We start from the raw sequence: 14297 nt of genomic DNA, 5'->3' as shown, positions 1-14297 counted from the left end.
GAGGGATTCCACAGACATCCGGTTGTTACCTGGTGGGTTGACAACTTCAAAAGAGGCAGACTGATCCCCAGCCTCAGTTTCCTGATCTGCAACGGGGAGGCCTGGATCCCCAGCACTGACCCTCTCCTCCTTCTGCAGCCACAGGCCTGGGGCTGGGTGCCCGCCCTGCTGGCCTGACGTCTGTGCCTGAGAACACGCGGCAAGCGGCCGGAGGCGGGTATGTGCCAAAGAAGCTGCTGGCGCTCCCTCTGGCTGCCTCGGGGTGATGAAAGGAGCTGACGGCTTGGCAGTGGCTCCTGGGGAGGCAGCAGCCAGGCTGGCGGCTAGGCGGTGGGGCTGGTGGGAGGGGGCTCCCAGGGAGGAGAACAAAGAGCTGAGGGTGCTGGGCTCCAGGGGCATCTCAGGGGGGAGGAGCGGGGTGGGCAAGATTCTGGGACTGATTTGGAACGGGTAGCCCACAGGGAGGCCACGGCATGGGGGGAGGAGTGGGCATAGGGTGTAGAGTCTACCTCATGGCTGTGTGAGCCCAGGCAGGCCTCTCAGCCTCTCTGAGCCTCGAATGCTGTACTGCACAACTGAAGCAGTAATGCCCGCATTGCAGTTCACTGCAGTACTCTAGTGCTTGCAGAAAGGTGGGGCACACAGTAGGTGCTCAATAAATATGTGTGGAGTCAGTGAATAAAATAGAGTTGATGGAGGATGGAATTAACTAATCTGGTTTAGCACAATGCCTGGCACATAGTTCTAAATAAGCGACGGGTGTGTTATTGCTGTTGTGATTATTTACCCCCGTGGGCAGAAGACTGAGCCAGAAGGGAGTCCCAGAGGCAACAAGAAGGAAGTTGGTCAGTGTGTCTGGAGAACAGGGTGCAGGGTGGGGCGTGGGGCGGCCCTGGAGGTGTCCCCAGGACCAGGACATGCAGAATTGAGGGCCATGGCCAAGAGGCTGGACGCTGTGTTGATTGCAGTGGGAGAGGCCTACATGGCTGAGGGTGAGCTGGATCATCGTAGGCACTGGGAGGCTCTTGGCGACCATGTTCTGGCCTGAGGAGAGGGCAGGTGGGACAGGGAAGTAGAGGCAGCATGTGTGGAAGCCTTTTTCAGGAAACGTTGCTGAGAAGGGGAAAGAGATGGGTAGTAGTTGGAGGATGACATGGGAGGGACAGAAGTCTTATTTGTGACAGCAGGAGACATGAGCAGGTTAAAAGGCAGGTGCAGAGGAGAGGGTCCCCTGGTGGTGCTCAAAGATGTGGAGCAGGGAGTATTGGCTACAGGGGTCCCAGGGGCTGGAGGGGCAGTCTGCGAGGGGGCTTCAGGAAAGGCTGCAGCTTTGGGTTTAGGCTGGGGGTTTCGTGGCTCAATGGTGCAAAAAATGGCCATCCTTGAGGTGGGGTTGGTTGAGGCCCCAGAGAGCTATGAAGAAGGGGCTGGTCTCTGGGAAGGGAGGATGTTGTGCATGGACACCACCAGGACTCCCTGGTCAGCTTCAGACCTGACCTGGCAGGGAAGTGACTGCCTCTGTGACACACAGCAGGGCAGAGAGCTTGGGAGGGTTCTTCACAGTGGCTGCCCGGGGTCCCATGCAAGGATCTAAGGCTGTGTCCCCGGGAACACAGGAGGGCATTGTCATTGATGAGCGATGTCTGCTCTGGGCACCCAGGGGGAGGTGGAGGCTGGAGCTGTTCTGGTGCGGCCCTTCTGGCTCAGGCAGCCGCGGGGAGCCAGAGGCCGGGGATGGAATGGGCCAGGACTGGGTGCCACCGCAGCCCTCTCAGGGACTCAAGATGTGACCTCGGGCAAGTCCCTTCTCTCCATCCCTGCTTGTCATAAGAATGCCACCTGTCGGGATCCCTGGGTGGCGCAGCGGTTTAGCACCTGCCTTTGGCCCAGGGCGTGATCCTGGAGACCCGGGATCGAATCCCACGTCGGGCTCCCAGTGCATGGAGCCTGCTTCTCCCTCTGCCTATGTCTCTGCCTCCCGCCCCCTCTCTCTGTATCATAAATAAAAAAAATTAAAAAAAAAAAAAAGAATGCCACCTGTCCGGGTGGTTATGAGGATTCAGAGTATAACGTGTGTGCTCAAACGTAGTGGCTTCTGGCCTCTCTGAGTGCACTGCAGCGGCAGGACGTGCAGGGGACCGTGGGAATGGCAGTCAGGAGGGAGGCTGACCGAGTGAAGTTTCATCGGGGTGGTGGCCTGGGGACAGCACATGCACACACAGCCTTCCTTTCCCCTAGGCTGCCTGCAGAGCATTCCATCAAGGATGGGAGCGTGTGCAAGTTGAGGTCAGGGCACTTGCAATGCACCTTTGGTGAGTCACTCACCGGCTCCGACCTCAATTTCCTCATCTGTAAAATGGGTGACTACCCTGATGAATTAGAGTAGTGAGGTTTACCAGCAGTGCCTATGGCCTCAGGCATCAATAATCCCGGATGCGGAATCACAGGAGTCTGTCTTCAGCACCCTCCCCACCCCCACTCTTGACCCTCCTCTTTAAGAACTGTTTATTCTTTCCTTTCATCTGGGGACAGAATATTCCCTCTCCTATGTTTCCTTTGTAATCTGGACCTCAGTTTCCTGTTTGTACAGTGGGGAAATTAGGGTGAGGCTGGACTAGAAGGGCACTGAGATCTCTCCCTACCTAACCTTTGAGGACTCTGACTCAAATATGTTGTTAAGGTGCCCATAAGACTTTGGACACCTCAGACTGGGTGAGGGGTGCTGGGAGAGGGGGGCTTTCAGCAGGAGAGAGATGGGGTGGGGCTTTGGGGTGGCTCAGAGGCTGGCTCCAGGGAGGTATCTGGGTGGTAGGAAGCCCCAGCCTCGCCTGCTGCTGGACCCCAGTCCTGCCCGGCTGCCCCCCTGGCTCTAGATCCCCTCTGCTGGCCATGGGCCGAGCGAGAGGGTGGAGCAGTTACAGTCCCGAGGTGGGCCCAGGAGGGGTAGTTTGGCTGGGCAGGTGCATCCTGCGTGGGATGGGCAGGATGCAGACTTAGGGGCAGTGGGGAGACACCAAGTGTTTCCACGCAGGAGAGGCTCCATGACGGCAGTGAGGGGGGCAGGGAGCTCAGGGAAGGCCGTGGAGGTGGGAGGAGTTGGGTTCGGGAGGCGGGGTGCCAGCCGCTTCAGGAGTGAGGGACATGAGGTGGGGCCCAGGGGTGCCTGGGCTTCTGGGCTCATTGCATTAGAAAGAGGTGCCCACTCACGCTGGTACCTAGGGCCTTCACCTCCCAGCTCCCTGGGGCGTTCATTCCAACATCTGGCCCACCTGGGAGCCCTCCTGTCTGCTGGATCCTGATTGGGCACCTGTCCAGAGACCCAGGCCTGTGTCCTGAGCATTTTATCCAAGCCTTCCATGGGATTCTGGGTGTGTCTGGGGGCAGCAGTGGTCTGGATCTGGGCTCCCAGAGCCAGAGACAAGACCCCACACTCGTTCTATTCTTGGGTCCTAGGAGCACCCTCTGCTCCAGCACCAACACTGACCCAGCTCTGGGGTCAGACAGTCTGACTCACCTCCAGTGCTGCTGCTACCAGCTCATAGGGATGGGGTCACCTGTGTCCCAGTGCCCACAAATCCAAGCTGGTTTTGGACAAAGTAATTGGGATAGGGCAGCTGTCCCAGACAGACAAAGACACAGGGGATCCAGCGGATGCCAGAGCCACCCCGAGAGAATTCTGGTGAGCTCCAGCAATGGAGTCAAATGTTCCCAAGGACAGAGAGCCGGATTTTCGGGTCTGGTTGACAGTTGACTCCATCCTCACCAGGACCAGGCCAGCCAGTACTTTCTCCTCTTACTCGGTTGAGGATGCAGAGCTTAGGGATGTTTGAGGAGATCCTAAGCTCAGCTGGAGGGGGATGTCGGCAGCCTGCAGACCCCACTGTGTCCCAGTCCCTGCCCACCACTCCACACTGAGCTGGTGTGGGGTCATGAGGATTGAAGGAGGAGACACATGGTAAAGTGACCAGGACTAGCTATTGTTACTATAGCTGTAGGTCATGGAGTCCTGGCCTTGCTACCTCTGGGGTCGGGCGTGGGGAGTCTCTCTGCCATCCTTGTATCCCCACTTCACACCATCTATTGCCCAAGGGATCCGACCAGGTGCACCAGGCCCGCCCTTCCCTGGGGCTGAGCTCTGGACTCTGGAGGTCCTGGGTCCCTCCCTCCTCTACCCCAAGCTCCCTTTGGACTCCTACCTCCCCGTCTTTGCTTATCTCGTCCCTGCCCCAAGAGTCCACTCCCTCTTCCCTTCACCCTTGTCACCAGGCCCTCCCCAAACACCTCCCCTTCTCTGCCCTCTGGGACCCTGTGTTCCCCCAGCCTGAGCTCCCTTCTGCTCATCAGTGTGTGGTCATGGTCAGTTTCCAGGCCCTACACTCTCTGACTCGTTGCTCAAGAGCAGGGCCAGGGCCAGGCTCTCTGCCACTCTGGCTTTGCCTGGCCCCAAGGAGGTGGCTATCACATCTAGTGCAAGTTTATGGAATATGAGCCACCTCCTGGCCTGCCCCGTGTTGCACCCATTTTTCAGAAAAGGGAGTTGAGTGTGGTATCTCAGGGCTCACAGGGAGCGTAGGCAGTGTAGGTACGGAGCCATGGGGCAGGCTCAACTTCCCATGCTCTCACTTCTTTGATATCCAGGAGGTGGGAACAAGTGGTGGCCAGGAGAGGGATCAGAGCAGTGGCCAGGACCCTGGACAGCTCAGCAGAGCCCCGCAGCCCCTGCCGGAGCTGTGATGGTACCTGAGGTGTGTTGGGGTCTTTAGAGGACTTGGAAGGAGCTGGCCTGCCAACCCAAGTGGGGCAGAGTGGGTGGCGGGGAGAGCAGGTGTTCCGGAGTCTGAAGATTGGCCTTGCAGTCTTTAACATACACTAGCTGGACGGGTCTCCAAGCCTCTCGGAGCCTCAGTTTCTCCATCTGTAAAATGGGCTTCATAGTCTTCCTTCACAGGGCAGGTTGCCCCTAGCTGAGGTCCCAGCCAGGCTGTTGTGAGAAATAAACCAGCTTCAAGGAATCTGGAAAAGTTCTCTAAAAACAATAAAGGGCTCACAGGCAGCGTGTGAGGGGCCGTGGCACGGGTGCTGGGATGCTCAGGGGTGCTGACCAGAGGGTTGGCAATGGTGTCAGGAGGTGACACCCAGCGCCTCCTGCACCCTCCCTGCCCCAGGAGAGCTGTGAGCTGCAGCATCCTCCTGGCTCTTGCAGCCTGCAGAGGGTGGCTGCTCCTGGCTGCGTGTGGCTTCTATCCAGCTCCTGAGGACTCCAAGCCTGGAACAGCATCACCTGGGGCAGAGGACACCATTCCTGAGGCATATCTTGGGCCAATTTTCTAGTGACAAATGCCTTTCCCTCCAGGTTGGTTGGCCCAGAGCCTCCCTGTGGCATGATAGCTAGCTAGTGTCCTGAAGCTCCCTATACAAGGCCCTTCTCTGTATCCGGCTGTCCGGGTGATGGCCCAAGGGTCGTATGGGGGGAGTGTCCTGGGATGGGGCTTGGGGGGGACTCATTTGGAAGGCAGCCTGGCTGGAACCTCAGTCAGGGGCAAGAGGAGGGAGCTCCTGGGGTCCTTCCACCTCTTCTCATTTCATCTTTGACCAAGCGTGGGAGCAAGCGATTACATCATTTTTCTCCCTAAGCTGAGAAAATTGAGGCTCAGGGAAACATGAGAATGTGCCAAGGTCCCAAGCAAGTTGGCAGAACTGGGTTAGAATCCAGATCCTAGACTTGGTATCTGGAACCGTGAGAGCGTTAGCAAGCACCACTAGCTGAGCGCCAGCTGTGTACCAGGCACTCCACGTGCACCGCCCTCGTGGGTTGAGATTGTTGTATCAGCTTTATAACAATAAAGACTGAGAGGCCGAGTTTCAGAGTCACGAGCTGTAAGTGGCAGAGGTGGGTTTTGAACCAACGATCAGGGCCTGGTTCAGGAGTTGGGGGCAGTCACTGCAGGTTGTACCTGAGTCTGAGAGGAGGCGGGCAGGCCTGGGCTCCCCAACAGGGCATGGCCTTTCCACCCTGGGCCCTGGGTGTAGATGAAGGGCCTGGGTGAGGCCTGTGTCAGACAGCTGCGTTGCACTTGACCTGCCTCTGGGCTGTGTCAGGATCCAGACAGACGTGGGCTGCCCGGCAGAGACCTTGAAGGTTATAATGGGGCATAGGTGGGGGGTGCAATGCCAGGCTTCATCCTTCCAACCCCAGGGAGCTTCTCCCAACCCCTCCAGCACATACTGGCGTCCCCTCTCTGAGATCTTCTGGCCTCCCCTGCCAGGGTGATTGCTGGGGCCTGACACAGTGCTGGCATGTTGTGGGAGCCCAGCGACTATGTGCCAAAAAATCATACCCTGAACATTGGCTGCATGCCAGGCACCACGGAGTACCTAAGGAGGGCCCGAAAACCTAAGCTCCTTTGTCACTGAGGCATGAAAGGTCCTCCAGGGCACCGGCCTCACCCATGCCTCTAGCCCATCCCAGCCCCTGCCCTACACGCACCCTCCACTCTGCTCATACCCCTCATGAACACTCTCCACTCTCCATGATATTGGTGATCATAGAAAGGTTGGAGGCTACAAAGGGTCCTATTAATCAAGGGAAAAAAATCACCCATAATCTTATCCCCACGGTTATTTTGCTGGACATTCTGCCTACATTCTTTTTTTTTTTTTTTTTTCTCTTTCTTTCTTCAAAACAGAATCAGGAGCATTCTTGTGTGAGCTACTTCACTGGCTCATGGGATGCGTGCTGAGCATAGACCTCATTTTCCTGCCACATTGCATCTCAGCAGCATGATTTGGTTGCTTGTGATTCTCCAGGCATCCTGTACTTTTTAAAACCAATCCCCTCTTGCTGGGCATTTAGGTTGTTTCTGATTTAGGACGATTTTGAACAACTGCAGTTACTGCCTCGGGACGCCTTCCTGGAAAGTGAATTTCTTGGCCAGTGGATGTCCTACCATGCTCTCTTGAGACCCCTGAGCCTTGGTACAGGGTGATCCCTCTGCTGGGCTGTCCTTCTCCTATTTATCCTCCTCCTGAAATCTAATTCCTCTGATGTGCCCACGTAGCCTTCTTCTGACGTGTCTCTGGGCTGCACCTGCTGCCCTTCTCTCTGTCTTCAGCTGCCCTTTGTTTGTCCCTGGTGTCATGAGCATCTGTCAACCTCCTGCCTCCCTGAGGGCAGATAGCCTGGCATCTTCTCCTTCTCTCCCCAACACATAGTAGGCTCCTGGGAAATGCTTCCCAGATGAAGAAGCCATCCCCTGGCTGGTTTAGCAGTATGAGATTGTGTGGTGTTTCTATTAGTCTCCATGAACAAGTGCCACTGTGTTATTAAATTTTTCCAAAAGCAGAATGTCTGCTGTGTTTGCCAGTTGGTTGCTCTTTTAGGAGTGGGTCTACCCTGCCCATCCTGTATGCCTCAATCCCTCTTTCAGAGCCCATTCACTGGACACCTACTGCACCAGAGGCCCTGTGGGATACAGTGCTGAGGCCCGGGGCGAAGCAAGAAGCAACCTGGACCAGGGTAAGTGTGGGTCAAGCTCAGAGCTCAGTGCCTGGGACTGACTGGGTGGTGCAGGTAATGGCAGGCCCTTTAGGTGGGGAGCTCATGCTTTGCTCCAAAAGAAGTGCTGAAGTGTCAGGCCTTCAGTAAGTGCTCAATACGTGCATGTCCCAGGGAGGTAATGGATGGTGTCTGGGAGCTGAAGGGAGGGCTGGTGGGATTGGAAGTGGTGGCTGGCTTTAGAGGATGAGTGTCACAGGAATTTCTCTGCTCTCTCCACAGGGACCAAGACCAACAATTCTCCACTGTCCCAGACCACATGTCCTCCAGGGTCTCCTGAGGCCACTACCAAGCTGTGGCTCTGTCTTTGGCAGGCAGCAGGTGGATGGACCACTTTCCTTGGAGATGATGTGCTGGCGAAGCCTGCAGCCCTAGGGTGAGAAAGATGCTCCCTGCTGGTTCAGGAGGCTGCTTTATGCTCCACGGGGTTGGGCAGCCCCGCTGGAGGAGCTGGGTGGCTCTGCGTGCCACGAGGGGTTTGTCAGTGGATTTCATCCTCCATTTGCTCGGTAGGTACCAGTCCGGCGCGCTGGTCACAAGACACCACAGGGCATTTTGTTTGAATGAGCTCAGGGCCCCGTGGCCTGCTGAGTGTGACCCTCAAGGCCCTTCCCGACCTGTCCTAGGGCCTGCTTGCATCCTTAGGGAGTCTACACCCTCCTGCCTTCCCTGCACATCTCCTCCTGGGCATCTGCAATTCTACCGTTGGGAATGCCCATCAGGCCATCTCCCCAGTCCTTCTTCCAGGCTCAGCCTCAGGCCCTCTTCCGGGAAGCCCTGCTCCGTCTCCCAGGGTGGGCATCTCTCCCTCCCCCAGCCTACACTCGGTTCCAGGCGGGTCTCTAGGCACATCTCCCCTCTGGCTTTTCACTGGCCATGGCTGGATGGCAGGGGCTGCATCTGGGTGCCCCCTGTATCCCTGGCCACCTCCAGGTTCCCAGGACGACACAGGTGTCCACTGGATGTTGCAGCCCCCTGAGCAGTGGGGCTGACAGCAGACGTGGGCCACTGAGCAAGCCTTGCCCTCGGCAGCAGGCCTGTGTGTTTATCTGACTGCTCCCACACTCTTCTCTTCTTGACTTGGGGAGAGCCTTCCCTGGGGCCCTGACCTTCACTAGGCAGGCACACCGAAGCTGGGCATCTGCAAAGGTCAGCGTGGACCCGAGAGACAGAGCGAGTGATCGTGGGGGGTAGGGGTCCTGCCTGGGGGCGTGAGGGCACTGGGGAACCCGCTTTCCAGAACCGACCCTGCGGGGAGACCGAGTGGCGGCTCCCGGCTCTTGAGGAGAAGTCTAGGGGCTGCCGGCCGGGTGTTCCAGCTGCCCTGCCCGCATGCCTGGCTGAGATTGTTCTTCTAGCCTGGCCTCTGCCCCCTACCCCCAGGATGGCCCCAGGCCGCAGTGGAGAATTCAGGTCCACAGACAAGGAAGAGGAGGCAGATGCTCACCTGCGGTCCCCTCAGCCATTCTCTGTCCCCCTTGCTGGCCTCAGGGCCCCAGCAGGGCTTCATTCATCTCCCAGAGTGGCCCCTCCTGCTCCTCTGCCCGGGCAAACGAGAAACCTGACCGAGGCATGCCCCTGCTCAAAACCTGCTGTGGCTCCCCACTGTCCCTGATAAAGTCCACCCCCTTAGGCAGGCATCCAAGGCTCTTCCTGATGGGGCTCCTGTTCCTCCCCTCCCCCACCCTCCTTCCCCTCTCCCCCCACTTCCTCTCTCCAGTCCCATTGAAGCTGCCATTCCAAACATGCCAAGGCCTTTGCATGCACTGTTCCCTCTGCCTGGAATGCCTTTTCCATACCTTCTCTCCTTGGCATACACTTTTTCAGCTGGGGTGTGTCCACCTCCAAGAAGCCACACCAGGTAGCGGTCCCTGCTCCTGCTCCTGCTCCGGCACTGGTGCAGGGGATTCTCCTGGGTCCCTGTCTGCCTCCCTCCTGGACTGGGCTGTCCCCAAGGGCAGGCCAGGCCCCAGGCGCCCACACAGGGTGTCCTCATATTGAGTCTGAAGCCTGGAAGAATGCAGGAGTGGGAGCCACCGTGTGATGTGAGTGTGTTGGGGGAGGGGACCCATAAACATTGTTGGGGTGCCTTAGATGGGCCTCTGAGGGGCCACACCCCCCTTCTCACCTCCCTCTCTGTCTGGGAGGTCCAGGCCTGAGCCGTGCCCTGGCTACAGGCCCTGTGGACGCGGCCCTCCACCCGTGGCAGGGCCTGGAGGTCACGGGGGCCTCTCAAACTCCCCAGGGTGGGACCACCGCCTGCGGGGGGTGTCGCTCTCCCCTCTCCCCGACAAGGCAGGACCTTCGAGCCGGGGGCTAGGTGCTCCGTGGCCTTGACCCGCTTACCTGCCCCGCTCCGGGTCAAGCCTCCGCCGGCCACCGTCTGTACCCTGGGACTGGGGACCTGGGACCCCGGGGAGCAAGAGATGGGGGCGCAGGCGGCGGAGCGGGGCCTCTGCAGCCTGCGAGCCGCGGGGGGGAGGATGGGGGGTGGGGGTCCGGGGCCGGCTGCCCCCGCGGCCTCGGGAGGGGGTCCGGGCCGGAGGCGGGGGCCGCGGCGCCCCGGAAGGAGCCGCGCGCGCCCCAGCAGCCGAGCCCGGCGCGGCGGCCGCGGATCCGGAGGTGAGAGCGCCCCCGCCCCGCTCCCCGCCCACCCAGCGCGCGGCCGGGCCGGGGCCGGGGCCGGGGCCGGGGCCGGGCCGGGGCCGGGGGGCGGGCCGGAGGGGGCGCGGGGCGCGGCGGGGCGGCCGCCGGCTCTCCTCCGCAGCGCGGGCCCGCTCCCCCGCCCGGCCGCCCGCCCCGCCGCCCCCCGGTGCCCGCCCCGCTGCTCCCCGGTGCCCGCGGCGGCGGGATGCGGGGCCCGGGCCGGGCGGGGGCCGAGGGCCGAGGCCTGGCGGGCGCGGCGGGGGCCCCGGCGGGCGGGCGCGCGGGGCGGGGGAGGCGGGAGCGAGCGGGGGGGCAGGGCGGCGGCGGGAGGGGCGCCGGGGCGGCTCGGAGCGGCGCGGCGGGCGAGGGAGGGGGCGGCGGGGAGCCCCCCGCCCCCCGAAGGAGGAGTCTGGCTCCCACTTGCTGCCTCGGACGCGCGGCGCGGCGGCCGCCGCCGGAGGAGCCCCCGCCCCTGCGCGCCTCCCTCCCCGCAGCCGGGCCCCTGCCTCCCTCCGTGCGCGCTGCTGCTCGCGGCCGCCGCGGCCGCCGAAGAGGAGCCCGGGGCCAGGTAGGGCGGGGGCGGGGGCGGGGGCGGGGGCCGGGGCCGGGGCCGGGGCCGGGGCCGGGGGCGGGGCGGGGGCGGGCGCGGCCGGGACCCTCTGGGGCGCGGGGTGACGCCCGCGGCGCGGCGGAGGGGCGCCCGCAAAGTTACTTTGGCCGCCCGTGGCGGGTGCGGGCGCCGGGCCGTGTTCCCCCGCCGCCGGCCGGCCGAGCCGGGGAGCCGGGAGGGGCCGCGGCCGGGGCGCTGGGCTCGGACCGGGGCGAGGGGCGGCGAAACTTTTCCCCGGCTCGCCGGTCTCTGCTGGCTGCCGGCGGAGTTGCGGGAGGAAGGAGCGGACCGGCGGGGCGCAAGTGATGATGAGGGTCCTAACAATAGCAGCCCCCGGTCGCTGAGAGCCTACTGTGCGCCGCGGAGCCCCTGCCGGCACTTGGGGGCGACGGAGGGGGTCACTAATGCGGGGCTAGTGGCCACTTTGGCCGGGCGTTGCTGGAAACTTCATCCACGCATGCATCCACGCGTCCATGCGTCCATGCGTCCACACATGCATGCATCCATCCCTCCGCTCTCTCGTTGCACACACATTTGTTACTATCTGCTCTGTGCCTGGTCCAGAGGATTCAGCGGCTAACCAGGCAGGTCCCAGCCCTCACAGGTAATATTTCCATGCTAAGGAGCAGTTCTGTCTCTTGTGTGTTTATTCTGGGACTTGTTATAGGACAGTGAATTCACTCACAGCCTCCCCTGGTCCAGGTGGAGACAGAGGAGGGTCAGTCTGAGAGCTGATGTGTCCAGGCGTCTGTGGCGGACCACGGCTGGGGGGTCCTAGACCCACCATCTCCCATTCCCTTACATCCTCTCTCCACTCAGGCCGGATGGCCAGAGGCTCCCATGCGGGACCTGGCCCCCAAGTCTGTCCCACTGACCTCCGGGAGATGCGTTTCCCCCCACGCTGGGTCAGACCTCTCCCAGTTCCCCTCCAGTAGCTTGGTTGCCTTCCCTTCCCATCTCCAAAGTCCCTGTTGACCCGCCCAGAGGAGAGCTTGTTCAGTGCCAAACAATTATGAAATTAAACTGGGGAACAAAAGTGGGCGGGCTGGTGGATGTTTGAGCCGGTTGGAGAGGACTTGCATGGTGGGGGGAGACTTGTTAGTGGGGACCAGCCACACGGGGAGCCTCAGTACCCTGGCTGGTCTTTGCAAAAATAAATAAATAAGTAAGTAAATAAATAAATACACCAACTTCATGAATAATTAGTCACATTGGCTAAAATGCTCTGGGGGATGTCATTGAGGCCACCAGCCGACTGCCATAGCCAAGTTGGAAGTCGGGCTTGGTCCATGGGAGCCAAGGCACTGGGAGACCATTTGGGGAGGGGGTGGTGGATTTGGCTGGGCTGAAGCAGGCTTCTGGCGGTGGAGAGCACACCGGGGCTTGAAAGCCAGCCGGTGGTGATTGGGAGGCATTCTGGAGCTGGGCACGGTGTACAGGGGACCGTGGTGCGGGAGCCATGCATAATAAACTGTGCTTCACGAGGCTCGGCTCCCTGCAAATTGGCTTTCCAAGTGGCAGCCCCACAACACTTGTAAAATCTTTTTTTCTCAAGATGGGTTTCTGCGAAATGGTTACATCTGTTTGAGTACTCACTCGGTGGAGGTACATTAATTGGCTGATGGCTAGTCGAAAGGCGATAATCCAGTCACAGAGGTTTCATCATGTATTCGGAAGTGGTTCGGCGTGGGGCTGCCTCTCTATTTATTTCTCCACCCCAGACATTTCGCAGGACCTGGATTGAAGTAAATCTCTTTAATGTTGATGCAGGTAGGCTCAGAGCGTCATCCGCATGCGGGGTTCCAGATCTCCGACGTACTGCTGTGCGTGCACGTAGAGTCACTCTCGGGCACCCCAGCTGAGGCCCCGTGGACTGTGTTTGTGGACAGAACATGTCTAAGTTTGGGTAAAAGACCCAGGCTTTGGCGTCTTTCTACTAGTGTGTCTCCACCTGTGTCAGGAATGCGTAGACCAAGATAGAGAATAACCTTTCAAGCAAAGCCTGCTTTTAAAAATTTTCCCGGACCACCCTTGAGACTACGAAATCTTCATCCGATGAAAGCAATTCAAGTTCATTTGTTTTCCTTGAACTTGCTGCATTTCCCTGGCAGTGACAGCCCCTCGTGTGCGCACCTAACACAGGACACATCTTTTTGCACTCGGCTGAGGAATTAAGGATGGTAGCAGGATTTCACTAAAGGGTGGCACTCAAGGAGAAAAATCAGCATTCCAGGCCCAGACTAGTGGAAAAAAGAACTACCCCCCCCCCCAAGTGCCATCATCTTTTAATCTATCGACATGATTTTGTTTTTCCAGTTTCAGGCCTGCAAACTGATCATGAATAGCAGGGCAGAGGAAAATGATCGGCCAGGCAAAGACTTTTAACAAGTAAATATTATGCACAGAAAAACATGCAATTAGTGGAGGTTAGTTAATGCCTTTCAAGTTGCGGCCGAGCTGCAGTTAGGGGTGGAATTTCTGCGTTATCCCTGAATTGTCTGTCAAAATCTTTAATGTGACAATGTGACATGTCGCTCCCATCGCCCCTCCCTCACCGCGAACAGAAAAAGGGTCTTTTCAAGCATCCCCCCCCCTCGCCCCCCGCATTCTTCTTCTCTCTGAGATCTCTCTGTTTGGCAATTGGTACCTTTGTCTGCCTGTACCTCTGGATCCAGAGACCCTGGGGAAAGGGGCTCCCCAGGTGCAGGAGCCAGGAACTGGGTTCTCAGGCTAGCTCGGAGCCCACACATCACAGTTAATGGCATCCTGAATGAGGCAGGCTGCTTGTGGGGTCTCCCTCCTGGCCAAACGTCTCACGCCCTCTGGGATCAGACATGCCAAACACTTGAGGGGCCGGGAAGAGAGGGGTGAAGGGTGTGTTTCACGCTGTAAGAGCCGTTTAGACTATGCTTGGGTCTCTCTGAGAGCAGATCCCTGCAGCGGTGGGTCCTGGGGTGTGGACGTCCCCATGGAATGAGACCACCAGCTAGCCTCCAATCCAGACTGCCACTGGAATTCTTTGCCTTGAGCCCGAAGAAGTGAAGAACATGTTAAAGCAAAAGCAACCCCAAGGGAAAAAGAGAGATCCCTTTTTTGGGGGTGGTGTTGGAGGGAAGGTATAAATAGTTCTTTGGTTAATTTGATTCACTGTGGCTCTCCCTGGTGATCTGGCCATTCTGCTGCCAAAACAAATGTTTTACTTTATTTTGACTTTTTTTGGGTCCTAATGAGACAAAATTTAGTTCTGTCTTATTTCCATTTAAAACAGCTATGGCAGAGGAGGACAGCCCAACCTCATGAAAAAAAAATCTTAACAAATTGAGATGATACGTTTCAGTTTTGAACTCAGATACGGACTTGAGGTATCCTTTGGTCCTGTCACGCCTTTCCGTCAATTACCCTTTGGGGGCTTGCTTGGACGTGAACTTGGGCACCTTGATGTCACCACTTGGTCACACATGATACATAGAAGCAGCTACAATGGGA

At 58.9% G+C, this 14297-nt stretch overlaps 1 protein-coding gene and 1 long non-coding RNA gene across 6 annotated transcripts in view; one reads left to right on the top strand and one right to left on the bottom strand.

The window, feature by feature from the left end:
- Positions 1-4996: 4996 nt before the first annotated feature.
- Positions 4997-10043, bottom strand: LOC144323576 (uncharacterized). 2 transcript variants are annotated; one of them, XR_013388984.1, is made up of 4 exons: positions 9902-10043; positions 9355-9565; positions 9003-9116; positions 4997-8084 (listed from the first exon to the last, which is right to left on the bottom strand). It is a non-coding gene; the product is annotated as an uncharacterized LOC144323576 (long non-coding RNA). The 2 variants fall into 2 exon arrangements; XR_013388985.1 differs by lacking the exon at positions 9003-9116 and having other exon boundaries at positions 9902-10041.
- Positions 9468-14297, top strand: part of MPPED1 (metallophosphoesterase domain containing 1) — a 77722-nt gene continuing 72892 nt past the window's right edge. The window contains exon 1 of one of the 4 annotated variants that reach the window (XM_077914196.1): positions 9468-9600. In XM_077914196.1, the coding sequence (XP_077770322.1) occupies positions 9574-9600 (27 nt within the window). In that variant the 5' untranslated portion in view covers positions 9468-9573. Of the gene's footprint in view, positions 9601-10160; positions 10178-10640; positions 10770-11396; positions 11416-14297 lie in introns of those variants that run through there. The other 3 variants (XM_077914199.1, XM_077914197.1, XM_077914198.1) reach the window with 3 other exon arrangements.

This window comes from Canis aureus, chromosome 11 (genome assembly GCF_053574225.1).
Source record: "Canis aureus isolate CA01 chromosome 11, VMU_Caureus_v.1.0, whole genome shotgun sequence".
NCBI lineage: Eukaryota > Metazoa > Chordata > Mammalia > Carnivora > Canidae > Canis > Canis aureus.
This window is presented reverse-complemented; position numbering and strand designations above follow the sequence as displayed.